At 38.3% G+C, this 18,403-nt stretch overlaps 1 protein-coding gene across 3 annotated transcripts in view; it reads left to right on the top strand.

Annotated features, from left to right (window-relative positions):
* The window catches only part of ARHGAP21 (Rho GTPase activating protein 21), a 193,480-nt gene that overhangs the window by 124,517 nt on the left and 50,560 nt on the right, over positions 1-18,403 (top strand). For 2 of the 3 annotated variants that reach the window (XM_054020709.1, XM_054020708.1), the window contains 2 exons: positions 461-515; positions 17,029-17,058. In XM_054020709.1, the coding sequence (XP_053876684.1) occupies positions 461-515; positions 17,029-17,058 (85 nt within the window). The remainder of the gene's footprint in view (positions 1-460; positions 516-17,028; positions 17,059-18,403) is intronic. The other variant, XM_054020710.1, reaches the window with a different exon arrangement.

Raw genomic sequence — 18,403 nt, 5'->3', positions numbered from 1 at the left:
GCAAAAAAAAACTTGAGTGGTGTGATAATATTGTGGGGGCCCCACCATCCTTGCTCCAACTACCTTAATAAGATAAGTTTATTTTATTAAGGATACTGCATTGTGTAGTGTAGTATTGAAGCAGGAATATTTAATTATGTTGAATCTGCATGGTATAACATCTCTTATGTTTAACATATTGCATATACAAATGAACCTTGGTAAGTAAAATTCAGTATGTAAAGGGGGAAAAAATGAATGTATTCATCATGCTATGATTGCCATTATGATTTCATCTCCAGTGAAGAGACTTATTTGAAAGGCTAAGCATTTTTTAACTTTTAAATGGTGAGTGCTTGACTAGTTCTGACATGGGGGAAGCAAGCAGATCATATCTTAACCAGTGTCATTCTCCTTATATTAACTGAACATAAAATCCCCTTTTTCAAAATTGTGAGTAATATATTCTATTGTGTTTCAGTGACTGCATACTGGAACTTAGTGTTATGCCTAAAGATGAAGACATCCTTCAACTGGTATGTTGTGTTTCTGAAAATGAAAATAAGATATACTATTGAAAAAACTCATTGATTTGCTGAAAAATTTTTGAACGATGTATGCTGCTTTCTGAATACTTTAAATCTTTGAACATTTGCTGTTAGGAAGTAGTTGGAATCGCAACATTTATTTTCCTGTTACTCCTTAACTCCCACTCTACTTGCTGCTTATCTTTGAAATCTCAGAATGTGAAAGCACCGGTAGTAGTTTTTAGGACACGAGAAAAATACCTCCGTTCATAACATTTTCCACGTTATTAGTAAAATACTGAAGCTATTCTAAAGAGGTATTTTAGAAACCACTTATGGTTGTCTGACTTGATTTAATGTAGGTTTCTTAACGTTAGAACTCGAGAAAGGGCTATTTTAAGAAAATGGCTAGATTTTTGTGAAATTTTTTTTGCACAGAAAGAACTTACTTGGAATTGAATTCTGTATAGAGTGCAAGTAAGAGGTATTTCCAGATTTGAAGAGAAGTATAATGTTGCACCGTGTAAAAGATGCAGTTTCACCTGAAACAAAACCGTGAAAATTTCCATGACAAAATGTAGCAGTTGCATATAATTTGAACAAGGAGAACTATATAGTTTGGAAAATGTTACTGTATGTACAGTACTGCGCATCTTTCCTCAAACTTGAAGTTTCCCCAAACAATATAGTATATACAGTAACTTATTTTCTAAATCAAATAGTTTTCCAAAACCTTTTTACTCAAACTGTTGTAAATATTTTTATGATGGATCAAAACTGAGATTGAGGCCCCACTGTGCTGGGGACTGTTAAACAGAGGCAATGATCCCTGTCCCAGAGGGCTTACAGTCTGAACACCCAAGAGCTGAGGGTAAAACGCATGCGAATGATCCTGGTGAAGAATTGGCACAGCCTTGTAAATTACCTGTATTGACATTTGTGTTAATTGGGGCTATAGCTAGGGAGTAGGAAAAGGCAAAAGGTCAGAAAAGACTTGGTTAGCTATTGACAGCAGCAGGGGTTTTGTAGGCATCACACGATAAGTGAATTTAAATTTGAAGGGTGCTTCATGTGGTTAGAGCAACAAGTCAAGAAGATCATTTTAGCAGTGTTTTGAATAGACTTGAGGGGGGAGTAAGGCTACAGGAGTCAAGGCCAGGAAAGAGGAAGCTTCAGTAGTGAAGACATTAAATTATGGATATGGATGGGAGTTTTGGCTTTGTGGATTGAGAGAAAAAGCTGGATTTTCGGGATTATGTTGTGTGGGAATAGTGGCAAGATTTAAAAATGGCCCGAATGAGCATATGATGCCCAGGTTATGTCCTGAATGACTCAGAGAATGGTGGCGGTGTCCATAATGATAGAGAGAGGTTGGAAATGGGGTAGAGGTGCAGTGACGAGTTTAGCTTTTAATTTAAATTCAACATAGGGCAAAAACTGGACATCTGTGAATAGATGCCAGGCTGAGACACTCAAAATAACAATGGATGGTTCACACCACAGATGCATCCTACAGAATTCAACTTCCTTTAAAAAAAAAAAAATTGTTTAAGGTCACTTAAATCTTAAATACTGTCCATAACTCCTGTTGTTCATTTAATTTTATTTTACATTTGCTAGTGCAAGAATGGACAAATGAATTTTTTCCAAAGTTTGTCAAATATAAAGTTACATTAAGATTTCACTAAACTGAAATGTTGAATGCTAAGTTTCAAACCAGAGGACACTTCATAGCATAATATAAATCTTACAACAAAGGGTTTTAAAATTGAAATAACAGATCTTTAACTAGTGTAACACACACTGTGCTACTGTAATGAAATTTGATTTCATTGTTGCTATTGGAGAGGAGTCTTTTAAATTTAAAAAAAATTATTTGTTTAATCTCTAGATTTGAATGTTCTGCTAATACATAGATGATAATGTCCATTTTTCTTGGTTAGAAATTAAGCCTCAAGTAACTATGTCCCTGATCACTGTATTCTGTAACAATTTATCAGTTAGCTTTTTGTTATACAGTTGTTATAAATGTCTGTGATTAACAAAGACTTGTGTAACATGCTGCTGGGGATACCCATAGCTGTGAGCCACTGTTACCTCCCTGCCTCAGTAAGCGTGAGAGTTGCTGGTGATTAGATTGTGCATCAGCTCCTGGCCATACCGGTTTGTTTTCTTCACCAACATACTTCTCAATGCTTTCCCAGCGCAAATCTTGCCTAGCAGGTAACAATTGGAGAACTCCAGCCCCTGAGCTCCTCAGACATTTCTCTGCAATGCACGGCCTCTACCACTGTACATTCACAGAAGATATTAAGTTTGCTGCTCTGTTAATGAGTTGGTACATCTCGGCTTATTAATTTAACTGGGGTAAATATGACCTTCCCTTCAAACACAGAACGGAATTGGTTTATAGTAGAAATAAAACAAGTTTATTAACAAAAGAGCATGGACTAAGAAGTGGTACCAAGTGAAAAAGAGAGAGGATGGTTACAAGCAATTAAAAGTGAAAAATATGCATCTGAAAGTATAAAACTTAGCCTTTCAAGACAGTCTTTGTTCAAGATGATTTCTTTTACCCACAATTTTCTTTCAATTTTTTTGGTGGCCGGGACCCATCAAGGAGATAAAGCAACCAACCGATTTGATTTCCTTAAAGTGAAGGATAAAGATGAAGTCTCTCTCTGTTTCTTCTTTTCCCAAAGGGATTGCTTTTGTCTTACAAATCAGGAAGGTCTCCTGGGGATTCAGTCTCCTGTGTGTCTCTGGGGTGCAGGAGCCACCTTAATTCTCTGTGTCTCAGGTTCAGGAGCAGGATAACCCCCACTGGTTTAGCTTGACAGCTTGGTTTACTGTTAATATGTAAATAGAGGTAAACTCACTTTCCTTTGGCTGTCTTGTCTTAAACATGTTATAACAACATCATACAGAGAGAATTCGTAACTTCATATAACATTAATACATGCACTTTACAATATTAATAACCAGCATGTTAGCTTTCATATACCTCCCAAGCCATATTTTGTACAGATATTATTGCAGTAGTATGTAGGGTGTGATTATGGGGTGCCTAGGGTCACAACTGGCAACAAGTGTAATATAGATTTATAATAATGTAGGAAGTTACCTTGGTTCTTGGACAGATTTCTGTGTGTGACACAAAAACCCATCCCCATTTAGTGTTCTGAGTTTGAAAAAAATCTTGTGACATTTTGTTTAGTTTAGTTCTCTCTGGAAACCCAGTGTGACTATCTAAAAATCCCTGTTATGCCCCATGTCTTTACAGTGATCTCCTAAACCTCTTGGGCCAGCTGTCCTGCCAGGGTAGGAGAGCAGAGTGAGGCTTTTTTTCAAATCCATCATCACAGCTCAGATGTTAGGTCCCTGTCTGTCTTTTTCTTGTACCCCTAACCCCGATACTCAAGGTATGCAGCATTGCCTTTGTAGAGCTCCCAGGTTGTTATCATGAGAGTTATAGTTTGAACCTATACCACTGGATGTTGGCAGCCTCAGCAGAGATGCCAAGAATAGCTCAGGCCATGGAGTCTAAAATATCCTCTTGCCCCTAAAGTCAGTTCTTTCTACGTCAGGGTTGAAGCATGTTTATGGTCTGATTGTTCTATCCTTCCATTGACCACGTTACATCTGTTTGGTGGATAAAAGAGGGCTTGGGTCTCCAGGACTATCAGTACTGCACATCGTTTACCAGAGGTCTTACTAGAGAAGCTTCCTTTTCTGTTGCTCCAAGTACTCCAAGGCTGAGCATGTTGTTCTACCAGTGAGCACCGACTAGCTTGCTGAAAAAGACTGCTAGTTGGAGCAGTTTGCTAACCAATCAGAAACATCAGTTCATTGTAAATATTTCCACTATGACCTTCATTTATCGGAATGAAAACTTCAGTGGGACATAATGTTATAGCTTTGTTGACAGAATTTCTGAGGGGGTGCAGATACTAAAAACTGATCGTGCTATGCCAGAAATGGGTTAGTCTTTTTGTACCTAACAATTTTTTTTTTACTTTAATATAAATGTGTGGGGGGGGAAAACAATCTCTTGAATGAAGGTTAGTAATAAAATGATTAGTTATTAATTTCAGGAAGTTTCGTTCATGTAACTTCATCCTTCTTTGAATTAGGTTCCTATAACATCAGCGATTTAGAGATTTCTTTTGTGTTTCTGATAGAGATGTTCTTTTGCCCCCAGCTCCCAGGTTCAGTGAAGGACCTTCCTCCCTTCTTCCAGGGCCGGTGCAAGGATGTTTTCCCTTCTAGACCTTGTGCCTTTCCCTGAGCCCTTTCCTTAACATCTGGCACTCCCCCTCTCTGGGTTTGCCAGCTTTCCCAACTCTCTCCTCCTAGGGAGTAACTGTAGGCTACCTGCTTCTGCAGCCTCCAAACACTTGTCCCTTCTCACAGGGAGTGACCGCAGTCTGTTTCCCAGCAGACTCCTATGCTGCCAATTTCCTAGCTTCATAAATCTGGCCCAGCTTGTTCCTCCTCAACTGGGTTCCCTCACTGAGTTGCTTAGCCACCTGATTTCCCTCAGCTGTGGCCTGGTGGGTTAATTAGCACTCTTCTACATTAACCCCTTCAGGGAAAGTGTGGGGTGAACCTCATCACAGAAACCTTTACAAATTTTCAAGATTTAAAACTGTTTCCATTCGGGACAGAATTCAAAATCTCAAACTTTCACAAACGGACAATCCCAAAACAATTTGTTTGTCAGTCAAAATGTTTTGATAATTTTTAAACATTTCTCTTTCATTTTGACTTTTTTACAAGCTTAAATGTAAAAACAATTGTTTTGAACCGAAAATCTATTTAAACAAAACGGTGAGATGGGACCTTTCTACAATTTCAAAACTTTTTTCCCTAAAGTTTTTGAAATGAGATTTGTCAAAAAAACAGCCCTTTCACATGAACAAATTTGGTTTTGACAAATTAGCATTTAAAAAAATTTTTTTTGGTCAAATTATTCCTGATCACCTCATTGATTTCAATAGGGGCAAGATTTCTAGTCTCTCTGGTTCTAATGTGAACTGAATGAAAATTGCTGAAATTTGTTTGCCTTATTCTGCAAACAGCTTCCAAAGCCTTGCCTGTTGCTGGTAGCTCTTTTCAGGCAGCATCAAAATTAAAAACTGAAGGAAAGATTGAGGGGGAATACCTATTTTAGTCTTCTGGTAGAATCCTCTGGCTTTAGAAGACCTTTCTGGTTTATGAATGAGGGAAGTGAGATGGGTAGGAGTTAGGAGATTTGGGTATGAAAATGTATGTGGGAGGGTAGTGAGAGGCAGAATTTGTTAGAAAAGAAGTGAGGGAGAGGTATGAGTATTTTGTTTTGGGGGAAGAACTGGGAAAGACTGAAAACATAGAGGAGGAGGTAAAACATGTAATGTAGACATAAAAAAGGGCATGTACTTTATGGGGTAGAGGGAAAGAAGAAAGATATAGAAAACAAAACAGGAAAATATAAACCTTGGTTAGATATGGGAAAGAAGGTATAGCTAAAGCAAGAGAAACCTAGTAAATTATGTTCTGTACAGTTTATTAAATAGAAAACTGAGAGCGTATAACACATTCTAATCCTTGTTTTTAGTCACTTAAAATTTAACAACTCTTCCAGACTGTAATTTTCTAGATTGGTCCCATGATGATCTAATCTATTTATTTTGGCATGTTTGAGCAAAACTGGTTGGTCTGCTTTTTTAGTAAAAAAAAAAAAAAAAAGAATTGCTCCGTTATTTGAAAATAAACAAATATTTTTTTGTAACTAAAAAAACCCCTCTAGTATCAAAATTGCACGGGGAGAAAGCTAAAACATAGCATAGAAATAGCCCTTATTGGAAAGAACTTTTGAGTGTTCTAGAGAACATTATTTTTTTATTTGATTTAGCTGTGAGGCTTTGAAAAATCATTCCGTACACTTAGTACTATTGGTCTGTATTTTTTCTGATTTAAAAACAGGAGGTAAAGGGAAAAACTTTAACTTAGGCATGAACAAAAATTATCTGTGTAGTGTAAAATAGGTAGTAAATGTGTAGTGAATGAGTTAAGGCTTTATAAAAAGTTCTACCACCTATTCACATCTAACGTAGAAGAGGCACTTCTCATAAGGCTTGTGGAAGAGGGGTTCTCGTATGAACTTCCTATGGGATACAAGTGAAGAGATCCCTCCTGTGGATCTTAGTGTGTGTTGCATAGGGTTTCTGGTGTGTTTTGTCTAAATAGTTCCACAGCTTCATTATACTGTTGCTTCTTCTTCTTTAATTAAATATGATGATTCAATTTTAGGTTGTATTTTTTTAATTTTATATATGGAACATTTTCCTGTATTTGGGTTTTCTAAAGTATCCTAGGAAATTCTATTTTTTTTTTTTAAAGTACATATAGAGAATAGCAAGGCTGCAAGGTTCAGCACTAAACGGTCAGGAAGTGACAATGTTGAGGTTTCACTTGCAACCTCAGCTCTGCCTCCTTGCAGTAGGCTTCAGGTACCTGTTCACGTGCAGCACAGTAAATCATTTTTACACAATATACTGTAACAGAGAGTAGCAGTCTAAAGTTGCTCTCCCATACAGGCCACTTAATTTTGGAGCGAAGTTATTTTAACAGTTAATTGCCTCCAGCGGAAGGCTGTGCAAAGTGTTGAAAAGAAAATATATAGTAAAAGTCGGTGGAATAAACTATAACAATGCATTCCTTAAATACAATTAATACATTTTTAAAAATAGCCCATATGTGGGATTTTCAGTGGCACCTAAAGGAATCAGGAGCACAAGTCTGACTGAATTTTATTTAAGTGGACAAGTCTATACCGGACTGTCAGAACAACGAAAAACATGTAATTATAAAAAGATGACAAATATTGCAAACTGCTTCATGTGTCTAAAAAGGAGCTGTTCTGTTGGGCAGATGAAGAAGAGGAGAACCAGAGGCCCAAATATAGGTGCTTCTGTGGGCATTGTAGGGGAGAGGAGGCATAGCAAAAACCAGAAGAGGATATGTAACTCTACGGGGAGAAATCCGCTTCCCTGAAAGCAGCAATGAAGCCAGATGTTGTTCTGGTTGGTGGCTTCTGTGTAACAACTCAGCAGCATCTAGGGCAGGGGTGGCCAACGTCTGGCTCCAGAGCCACATGCGGCTCTTCAGAAGTTAATATGCGGCTCCTTGTATAGGCACCGACTCCGGGGCTGAAGCTACAGGTGCCAACTTTCCAATGTGCCGGGGGGTGCTCAACCCCTGGCTCTGCCACAGGCCCTGCCCCCTTCCCACCCCCTCCCCATAGTCTGCCATGGCCTCGCCCACTCCCCCTCCCCCCCCCCAGTCTCCTGCATGCCACAAAACAGCTGATGGGGAGTTGCGGAGAGGGAGGGAGGGGGAGGTGCTGATCGGTGGAGCTGCAGTTGGGCAGGAGGCCCTGGGAGCTGGGGGGGAGGGGGGGGAGTGGGGAGCTGCTGATATATTACTGTGGCTCTTTGGCAATGTACATTGATAAATTCTGGCTCCTTCTCAGGCTCAGGTTGGCCACCCCTGATCTAGAGGAAGTGGGATCAAAACAAAGCCTCTGATGGAGGCAGTGCTGGATCTGGACCTCTCAGCCCTTTGCCCATAAAAATTGCCCAGCTATGCATCTCACTTTGTCCCATAGCAGTAGACCCAACCATGATATTCAGTTTCAGCAACTGGCACAATTGGAAGGAATTAAATCTTCTGAAAATTGGGATAGTGTTGTTAAAATATCTAGAAACAGGTATCTTGCACAGTTGCATTGAATTTTAGAGCAGATTCTAAGCAAGACAGATGCAGAACTGAGGCTAGAAGAGAAAAGCTACTCAGAGATTGAGTATCTGGCATGAAATATCAGAGTTTAGCTATACTCCATGTAATCAGAAATCTATTTTTCTTTACCCTAAAAGTTTAAAGGACAGAAGCACAATTTTGTGTTGCTATTTTCTTTACTAAAAGAAGCTTTTTAGAATAATCTAACTTTCAACTGATGTAACAATCAATCAAGTGCACTTGTGAAACAAAGCTATATTTATAAAAATGTGTATGATTTAACACCATACATTCAAAGTGATGTCAGTGGAGTCAGTGTTTAGATGGCCCAGTGAGTTTTCTTACATAACTCATCATTCTGCCTTGCTACAAAATGAAATATTTAAGCTCATTTAATGTCTCCCTCAAACAGCTACGGTTGGAAGCTATTGTGTATGACACTGGAGATAATTTTCTAGCAGCAGCAGAAAGTAGACTGTTGGAAAAAATATACAACCTTTTGCACTTAGCTTTCCAGAAAAGAGGTTGGTATGGGAGGGTCTAGGTATTAATACTTTTAATCTACCTACTGTGAAATTCCTTTTTAAAAGGAAAGTTCCATACATGGCTGCAGCTGCTGCATTTTTCAAGAGCTGCTGCTCTCTGAGAGTTGACTATGAAATCTGCACTTATTGCCAAAAGACACAGAAGTACTCTCTTCCCCTAGATCTGGACTTTTTCCCAGAATTGACCAGTTTTGTATGGTATTGTATAACTGCCGAACTGGCACGTTTCCCCAAAGACCATGTTTTATTTTTTCTGTAGGAGGGAAGGTGGAGGCAGGCTTGTATCCATCTTGGAGCTCCTAAGGATCTCCATATTATATTCTCTCCAGCTTTTAAAACCTTATGGTAGCAGCCATCTTCCTGTCTTTGTTTATCATTTCTCAGCCCTGGGTAGTTATTTTCTGTCATGAGGCACTCTTCATGTATTTTGGGTGTTGTGGCTGTAGCACTCCCATCATTTCTGATGCAAGGACCTCCACCCTTTTTCTTTAAAAAAAATAAAATAAAACCTCAGTTTCCTGAATGACTCATTCAGGTTTTTTTTTTTATGTTTTTTTTTTTAAATGGTAGGAGTGTAAAAAAAAAAAAAAAAAAAAAATTTGATTGGATGTAATCTAAATATCTTCCAGGGAACCAGTAAGTATGAGCTAATATGTTAACTTTTAAATCCAGTGATACTTAATGGCAGTGGCTTTTTCTTAAAGGGGCTAATCATTCGATTTATGAGGATACCTTCAGGAAAATTTGTGGCAGTTAAGTTTTGTGTGTGTCGTTCTCATGCTGGTTCCATCCGTTTACTCCTCTAACACCTTTAGCCCTCCTTTTGATGAGATGTGTACAGTTTATAAATTGTTTCACCACTCTCATGGTGCTTTAGTTCCATTATTAGTTTCCCCCTTCTGTGCTGGAACACTAATGTATAAAGAGCACAGCAGCAATATATTGAGTAAACATAATAGCACAAACAAAACCACAAATATTACCCTAAATCTACTCTAAATGCATTAATAGCAGAAGACAAACACTTCACGCTTACACATAGATGTCTCTCATAATCCAGCCCTTCTAACTATTACCCAGATTCTCAGAATTTCTTCACAATGAAAGTTTCACTCCTTACTGTGGCTTTACAGAGTATAGACACCCCCCATTTTTCATTCTCTGGAGATTGCATCATCAGCTGCAGAACTCAAAAGGTCATCTATTCTGGTTGCATTACACCTCCAACTACCTTACTTCGAAAGGTTCAAAACTGCAATCTCCTCTTGGGATCTAGCCCAAAAGGTAACACACATGCATCCTTGTGGATTACTTTGGCAACTTGTAGATGTCATCTTTGACGTGTCCAAGGGCTACCGACTGTAACTTTGTCAGAAAGGTATTCTAGCTTGTATTTAAATAAAACCACTGAGGTTGGATTCAGGAAAAGATCATTAAACTATTTTCCAGCTGGTGTCCCGTCAATGAGAATGTATTATCTCAGCATTTGAAATAAATGGCAGCATATTACAATTTACTGTTCCTCACAAAACTGACTGCATTGTACTTTTTGAGAGAGAAGAGCAATTTATTTATTTGTAATGTGGCTTAATCTTGTTTTCTTATTTAAATTAAAGGACTTGGACTTTCAGAAAGCATTTGACAAAGTCTCTCTCCAAAGATTCTTAAGCAAAGTAAGCTGTCATGGGAGAAGAGGGAAGGTCCTCTCATGGATCAGTAACTGGTTTAAAAGATAGGAAACAAAGGATAGGAATAAATGGTCAGTTTCCAGAATGGTAACTAGTGGTGTCCCCCAGGTATCTGTACTGGGACCAGTGCTGTTTAGCATATTTATAAATGATCTGGAAAAAAGGGTAAACAGTGAGATGGCAAAATTTACAGACTATACAAAATTATTCAAGAGAGTTAAGTCCAAAGCAGAATACAAAGAGTTACGAAGGGATCTCTCAAAACTGGGTGACGAAATTCAGTGTTGATAAATGCAGAGTAATGCACATTGGAGAAAACAATCCCAACTATACGTACAAAACGATGGATCTAAATTAGCTGTTACCACTCAAGAAAAAGATTGTGGAGTCATTGTGAATAGTTCTCTGAAAAAATCTGCCCAATATGCAGCGGCGGTCAAAAAGCTAACAATGTTGGGAACAATTAGGAAAGGGACAGAAAAGCCAGAAAATATAATAATGCCACTCTATAAATTCATGGTATGCCCGTACGATGATGGAGGACATGACAGAAGTCTATAAAATTATGAATATGTGGAGGAGGTGTTATTTATTCGTTCACATAATTTTACAGCCAATGAAATTAATAGGCAGCAGGTTTAAAACAAACATAAGGCAGTACTACTTCACACAACATACAATCAACCTGTGGAACTCATTGCCAGGGGATGTTGTGAAGGCCAAAAGTACAACGGGGTACAAAAACCAAACAGGTAAATTTATGGATGTCAGGTCCGTCAATGCTTATGGATGCAACCCTGTGCTCTGGGCATCCCTAACCTATGACTGCCAAAAGCTAGGAGTGGACAACAGCTGATGGATCACTCAATGACTGCCTGTTCTGTTCATTCCTTCTGAAGCACCTGGCATTGGCCACTGTCCAAAGACCGGATACTGGGCTAGATGGACCATTGGTCTGACCCAGTATGGCCGTTCTTATGTTCTGATGATGTGCAATTTAATCCTTTCCGAAACTGAAAATAATGGAGTTTTTAATTTGAATTTTGGTACTGTATTTCGGACCTGGGTCATGGTGAGCCGAGGTGCTTCTTTTGTCAAGTTAACTATTGTCCCAAATGGTCCTGTATGTAGGGTGGGGAGGAGAAAACCAAGTAATTACCAGCTGAATGTATTCAGATCTTAAAAATATACATCTAGCTTTACATACTTAATTATACCAAAAAGCAATAAATTATTGTTCTCAGCACCAAAACAGCTTTCAAAATTCAAAGACCCTTGAACACATCCTATTTTTTTTTTTTAATTTTCACATGTTTTGAGATCAAATTTCTCTTTTAATGAACTGGCACTCACTTCCTGATTGAGAACAAGGAGTGGGAATAAGGACTCCCCAAAATAACAATTCTGCTGCTGAATTCTCTTCTGCTGGTGGTGGTCAGACTCCCAGCTGTTACTCTCATAGTCCTAGAGTTTAAGGCTAGAAGGGAGGTAATCTAGTCTGACCTCCTTTATATCACTGTCTAGCAATGCCACCCAGCACCTGCACACTAAACCCAACAACCAAAATATTGCAGCCCACAGGAAGTTAAACTGTTATGTGCCATGGGCAGAGAATAGGTGGGATCAAGATGCATCAGTGCCAGGGCATTAAATGAGATAGACCCAGATAATACCAGCAAGTCACCTGCATGCTGTGATGCAGAGGAAGGTGAAGAAAAAATCCCAAGGTTTCTCTGCCAATCTGACCTGGGGGAAATTCCTTCACAATAGCACATATGGTGACTTAAACGAAGGCCATGGGAGCAAGAACCAGTCAGCTAAGCACCTGCGAGAGAATGCTTGGTGCCACCTCAGAGCTTTAGAATGCAAGGTCCAGTGTTCCATTACCAGCCGTTTCAGTCTCTTATGCTTCAGAGGAAGGAGACTTAAACAGTGTATTCTTTGGTTGTTGTTTTTGATGTGAAACTGTGGAAAGAGATTTCCACTTCTCCAATGTGCTTTTACTAAGGCTGTAGCTACAGTAAGCTACAAAAATTTTTGGGTTGTGGAAGAGGAGCACTAGGGTATCAGATGACCTGGAGGTTGTCAATGTCATTGAGAGAGGGCCAACAAAGAAGTCAATAATTTCAAACTGCGATGGTGTTTTTTTGTGATGCAGACATTTCCACGAGGAAGTGAACCTAATCTGTCCGTTTATTTCACAGACCTCTATTATTGGATCGTAACTTGTCTTCAGTCGCTATCCACCTGGTGCTGAAAGTCTGTGTCCCTTTACTAATTACCTGAACCATGTAGTTTCCCTCAAACTAATGGATCCATGTTGGTCTTCCATGGCATTTTATCATCCTGTCAAACAATGAATTGTTTTGTAATCAAGTATGTTTAAATAGGAGTACTCTTGGGATGGTTGGTTAACTGAGGCTTTCAGCTTTTGAATTGAAGCAAATATTTATTTCCCACAGAAGTTAATGTAAAGCTTTACCAGTAAACTCTTGGGGATGGGAGATGTTGCAGGTGGTATGCTCAAGGAATGAGGAGATGAAGAGGATAGAAATGTATAGTATTAACTTTCTCAGTAAACCCTGTTTTATGGCATTGAGGAACAATGTTTAGAAAATACAATTCATAGAATATCAGGGTTGGAAGGGACCTCAGGAGGTCATCTAGTCCAACCCCCTGCTCAAAGCAGGACCAATTCCCAACTAAATCATCCCAGCCAGGGATTTGTCAAGCCTGACCTTAAAAACCTCTAAGGAAGGAGATTCCACCACCTCCCTAGGTAACCCATTCCAGTGCTTCACCACCCTCCTAATGAAAAAGTTTTTCCTAATATCCAACCTAAACCTCCCCCACTGCAACTTGAGACCATTACTCCTTGTTCTGTCATCTGGTACCACTGAGCACTGTCTAGATCCATCCTCTTTGGCACCCCCTTTCAGGTAGTTGAAAGCAGCTATCAAATCCCCCCTCATTCTTCTCTTCTGCAGACAATTGCCGGCAGATAAATGTCCAATTTAAAGTGACATTTATTTGCAGTAAAAAAAAATTCCTTACACTGATGATAATTTAAATGAAATTTCTTGGGTTTAAGATTTTAAATATTTAAACAAGAATTTTCCCAGTATTCAACATTGGAAGGAGAGAGGGTAGGTCAGTGTGTTGTTTTCATAGGATACTGTACATCAGTAATATGTTGGGGTTTTTTCATTTAAATGAACTCCCTTCAGCTGTATTCTTGGCACCAATGTGGTCTTGGCACAAATAAACTAAACAAAGATGCTGCAATATGAGTGACAAGCTGCATCCCTGTTTTAAAAAAGAACTGTCTGATATAGTGCTCCCCTGTTTATGCAGAGTGGTGAAGGGCAGGAATGGGCAAGAGCACAATTAAATGGATTAGTAAAGAAATGAAATATTAAGAAAATGCAACTGACTGGGGAGGGAAGAAGCCATGCCAATGGCTCAGTTTTCCAAGATGCTGATCACGTGGGTACCTGATCAAGCAAAGCACTTAAACATGTCCTTAACTTAAAGTGTGCAGGTGGTCCCATTGAAATAATTCAGACTTTTCATTTGCTTAAAGTTAAGTATGTGCTCAAATGTGTCTGTGGATTGGGGCCAATGGGCGCAAGTTCTCAGGATACAAAGTTTACCCTGATAATCTTTTAAATCACTTATCCCAGCATATTGTTTTAGTTGTTTCTGAAATGAACAGAATTTTAATTAAATTTAAAACTTGACCACGTGTGGTGGCTGCAGGTAATAACCCTGGAAAGAAAAAGAAAAACTGAGTTTGTATTTTAGTTGTTCTAATGCTAAATGGCATAAAAATGTAGTGAAAATTGCAAAAATCAATGAACATCTTATGTTAATTATTTAGTGTAACATGAGTTGATAAAATATTTCTTATTTACTTAAAATAGGATGAAATAATTGTTTATTATTAGAGATCCATTGTGCTAAGTGCTTTACAAATACAGTCTCTGTCCTGAAAAGTTTTGCATACAAATATACAAACAAAAACAGACCGAGGATGAGGGAGAGGGATAGAATTATACAGTGTTTTATGAGGTAGATTATTCTTACTCAACTTGATTAAAAACCGAGTTTTTCTTCTAAATAATGGCTGCGTTTCCCTTTATCTTATAAGTTAATTCATTGCACCGCGACCCTCTTCTGACAAAAAAAATGACTACATGACCCCAGGAGGGGGTACTGAAGCCTGAGACCACCTGTGCCCCACCACCCCATGTGTTTGCGGTGGTGGTGGGGGGCAAAGCCCAAGGGCTTCAGCCCCAGACAGGGGGCCCGGAACCTGAGCCACACTGCCCAGGGCTGAAATACTTGGGCTTCAGTCCTGCATGGTCAGGCTCAGACTTCGACCCTGGACTCCAGCAAGTCTACGTCGGCCCTGGCAACCCCATTAAAATGAGGTTGTGGCCCACTTTGGAGTCCCAACCCATAGTTTGAGAACTGCTGAAGTAGAGCAACAGATTTACAGGATAAGTATAATTATAGTTCTATAGAATGCTTTCATAGAACTCCATCAGATTTGTATGGGAAGTAGAAATGTATACAAAGTTGCAATGCAGTGCTTTTTGAGAATTAAAAAGAGAAACTTTGTGGGTGCTGAGCTTTCTAAACACTCAATGCATTCCTAAGTGTTTGGCAGCTCTTGTCATTAGGGACTTAAATGAGGTAGCGCTTTTAAAAAGTCAAAAGGTCGCTACCATAATTTAAGCAAAACCAGTGGCTCATTTTTTGTAAACACATCTTTCAGTGCAACAGGTTTGACAGAGTATATTAGTCTTTCACATATTAAACCACTAAGAGGAACTAAAAGACTGAAAAGAATATGCAATTTTTTTCCAATATATTTTCAACTGTATGCAAATAGGTATGAGTGGCAGAAAATGTATATTAATGCATGTAAGATTCTGATTTAATTCTTGAACCTGTTTTTAAAATTGGTCATTGACTGGCTGATTAAAACAGTTCAAAAATTCTCAGACTGAATAATAATTATACCAGTATCTCATCATTCATTTCCTCAGCTTATAGTATTATCGGGACAGTAATAAAACGCAGTGCTTTCACTTCCTTAAATGTTGCAATATTTCTGTGCAGGCCCGTAACTGGGTTTATAAAAGGAAGAATTTAATTAATACAAATGTGGAAACTCACTCTGTTTTTTTTTTTTTTTTTTTTTTTCCCCCACTGAAAATGAAGCTTGGACTGAATTAGCTCATTAGGGAATTCTGCCAATCCCTCAGAGCCCTTTTTAACCAACTCTCCTTTCCTCGCAATAGTGAGCCTGCTCTGCACAGATATTAAGAAGCTGTGATCATAAAAAAAAACTTGTTTTTTAAAATATATTATATACACAAAGGTATCAGTCCTATTTTGAGCATCATCAGACAATTAGTTATCTTCTAAGCATATTGTTAATAGTTCGACATCCAGGTTTGTCAGTACATAATTATTACATTTCCAGTCATTTGTAATTTGAGGCATCTCCAGATCTTATCAGTTTAGATCTTAGCATCCCCCCCCCCCAAAGTTAATGAAGCGTAGTCGGTAGTGGACATATTTTACAAAGATGCAAACTCCAGCAGAGTTTATAACTTAGGTCTTATTGAAAACGTTAACGTTAGCTTAGTCCAGGAAGGAGAACTATTTTGTTTTTTTACCTTACAAACTAACAAAATTCTCCCTGGTCTTAATTATTTTGCATGGTAATAGTCTTATTTCATTTGCATGTTTCTGGGTGTCCCTCTTCCTCCCCATTTCTTTTTAAATTTGATTGGGAGCCTGTCAGGATCATAAATAGCCACTTATATAAAAGTGTAGAAATAGAGTTTTTATATTCTGCTATAGGGGAAAAAATATAGATTAAAAAAAACTATCAGGGTGCAGCCTGTAATGGAAACACAGCTTGCTCCTGTTTTGTGAGTGGTTTCATTTTTTTCACCCATCACATGAGGAGGATGTTTCTGCGGAATCATCCCTCTAATTTCAGACCTATAGTGTGAAAGTAGCTGCAATCAGCTGACAGCTTGTGGTTATGTTCAGATATATGTGGGGAAGGGGTGCACTGTTTCAAATGCATAATGAAGATCTCATTTCGTCATCTGGAAGCAGGGATGGTAGCAGCTCAGGGGAAATGAGACAGTAATGTTGCTCTAGTGGAAGGGAAGCCTTGTTACACATAACCAGAGCACTCTGCATGCAGCAGTAAAGATGCACCAAGACAAAATGGCACAAATGTATTTCGCTTTCCGGAACGGGTAGAGAATAAATGCAAGAAGCAGGTAGACGCAGATGGACATGTCCGCAAAGAACCTGAAGTTATTTTTTTATACTCCACTGCCCTTAACCTTTGTTGGTACCTTCCAGAGAAATTGGTATTAGATGTATTTTTAGCTTGCTGTATCCAGAATCAGTATGACAACATAATTCTGCCTTTACATCTGTAAGCAGCTTTTACTATGTTTTCCTATTTTCTGCCAGCTGCGGTTTACAAAGGATGTCACAGCACTGGTAAGAAATGTACACAGTAGCCATTTCTCAGATTTTTGTAAGGCATGTTTTTCTTAAGGTTTATAAGAAGCCAGAATATTAAAACCTGCAAGATGCTGGAAATGAGCTCGATATGCTGATCAGCTAAATTCCTTTCATAGCGTATAACCCTGTTAATTTGTAGAGTATGCCTGTGTTACCTTGTTGATTTCTTTTCAGTTTGCTTTAATATTCTGCATTTAACTAATGCTCAACATAATGTTTTTTGCAGCAGTGTTTTAAGTGCCTCGCCCTCACCCTCAGTACTTTGCTCTCAGTCTTATGTTTATGGCTGCACTTGGGCTTTTACAACCTGTCTAATGCTAAGACAAGGCACGAATTGAGCATGTTATGATTTGAGCAGGAAATGCTGTAATATGATACCACACCTAAACTATATAAAAGATGTGGGAGATCATTTTAGTCATTTACTGCATTGGCAAGATTGGAATTGTCAGCTCTCTATTTCATCACATTTTAACTAAACCAAGTAATGCTAAAGTTTTAAAATAACGTAGTAGTGTTTAAATGATGCTTGACTTTGATTTTCTATATATGCTGTTTTGCAATGATTACAGAAATGTCTCTTGATGCAAAAAAGAGACTGATGAAACGTGCAAAATGTAATCTAACCATTTTTCTTAGGAGTCAGGCTCTTAAACACAAGGTAAGATGTGAATTATTAAACATACAGAGTAAATTAATTTGAAATTTTAGTTTTGCATTTTACTGTAAAATAGACAATAGTAGATACGCATGTATTTTCATATTTATATCTGTCAATTTAAGCAACTCATTTTATAATAGTGTCATTTATTGAATGTCTTCTATAACATGTAAGGTTATTTAAAGGGTGGTGGGTGTTGGCTGGCAACAAAGATGTTATCAGTCACTCTAATTTATTCATTTTACATTTTAGCAACAGTGCCTTTTACATATGAGAATCTATATTTCAGGGAGAAGGGTATACAAATGCTATCTAATCTTTTATATGGCAAGACAACAGAGAATATTCTAGTGCTGGTTAAATTTATTATGCAGCCATTTAACCTGTCGATTGCTGTGAAATCTTAGCTCCCAGCATCAAGAGGCTTAAAAGGAATATTTGAAGAAGTATGGTTGGAGGAAATTGGGGGGGGGGGGGGGGGGGCAGGGGGAATAATCCTTGTGCTCACAAATCTTGGGAAATATGTCTTATTTACCTGCATTAATTTCAAGAAATTCTAATTCATTTGGTTTCTAAAGTGGTGATGTTGGGTTTTTTTTTAGCTTTTTCTTTTCTGTAGTGACTTCACACATTAAATTTCCAAACAGCAAGGGAGCATTA

This window comes from Malaclemys terrapin, chromosome 2, assembly GCF_027887155.1.
Source record: "Malaclemys terrapin pileata isolate rMalTer1 chromosome 2, rMalTer1.hap1, whole genome shotgun sequence".
Classification (NCBI taxonomy): domain Eukaryota; kingdom Metazoa; phylum Chordata; order Testudines; family Emydidae; genus Malaclemys; species Malaclemys terrapin.
This window is presented reverse-complemented; position numbering and strand designations above follow the sequence as displayed.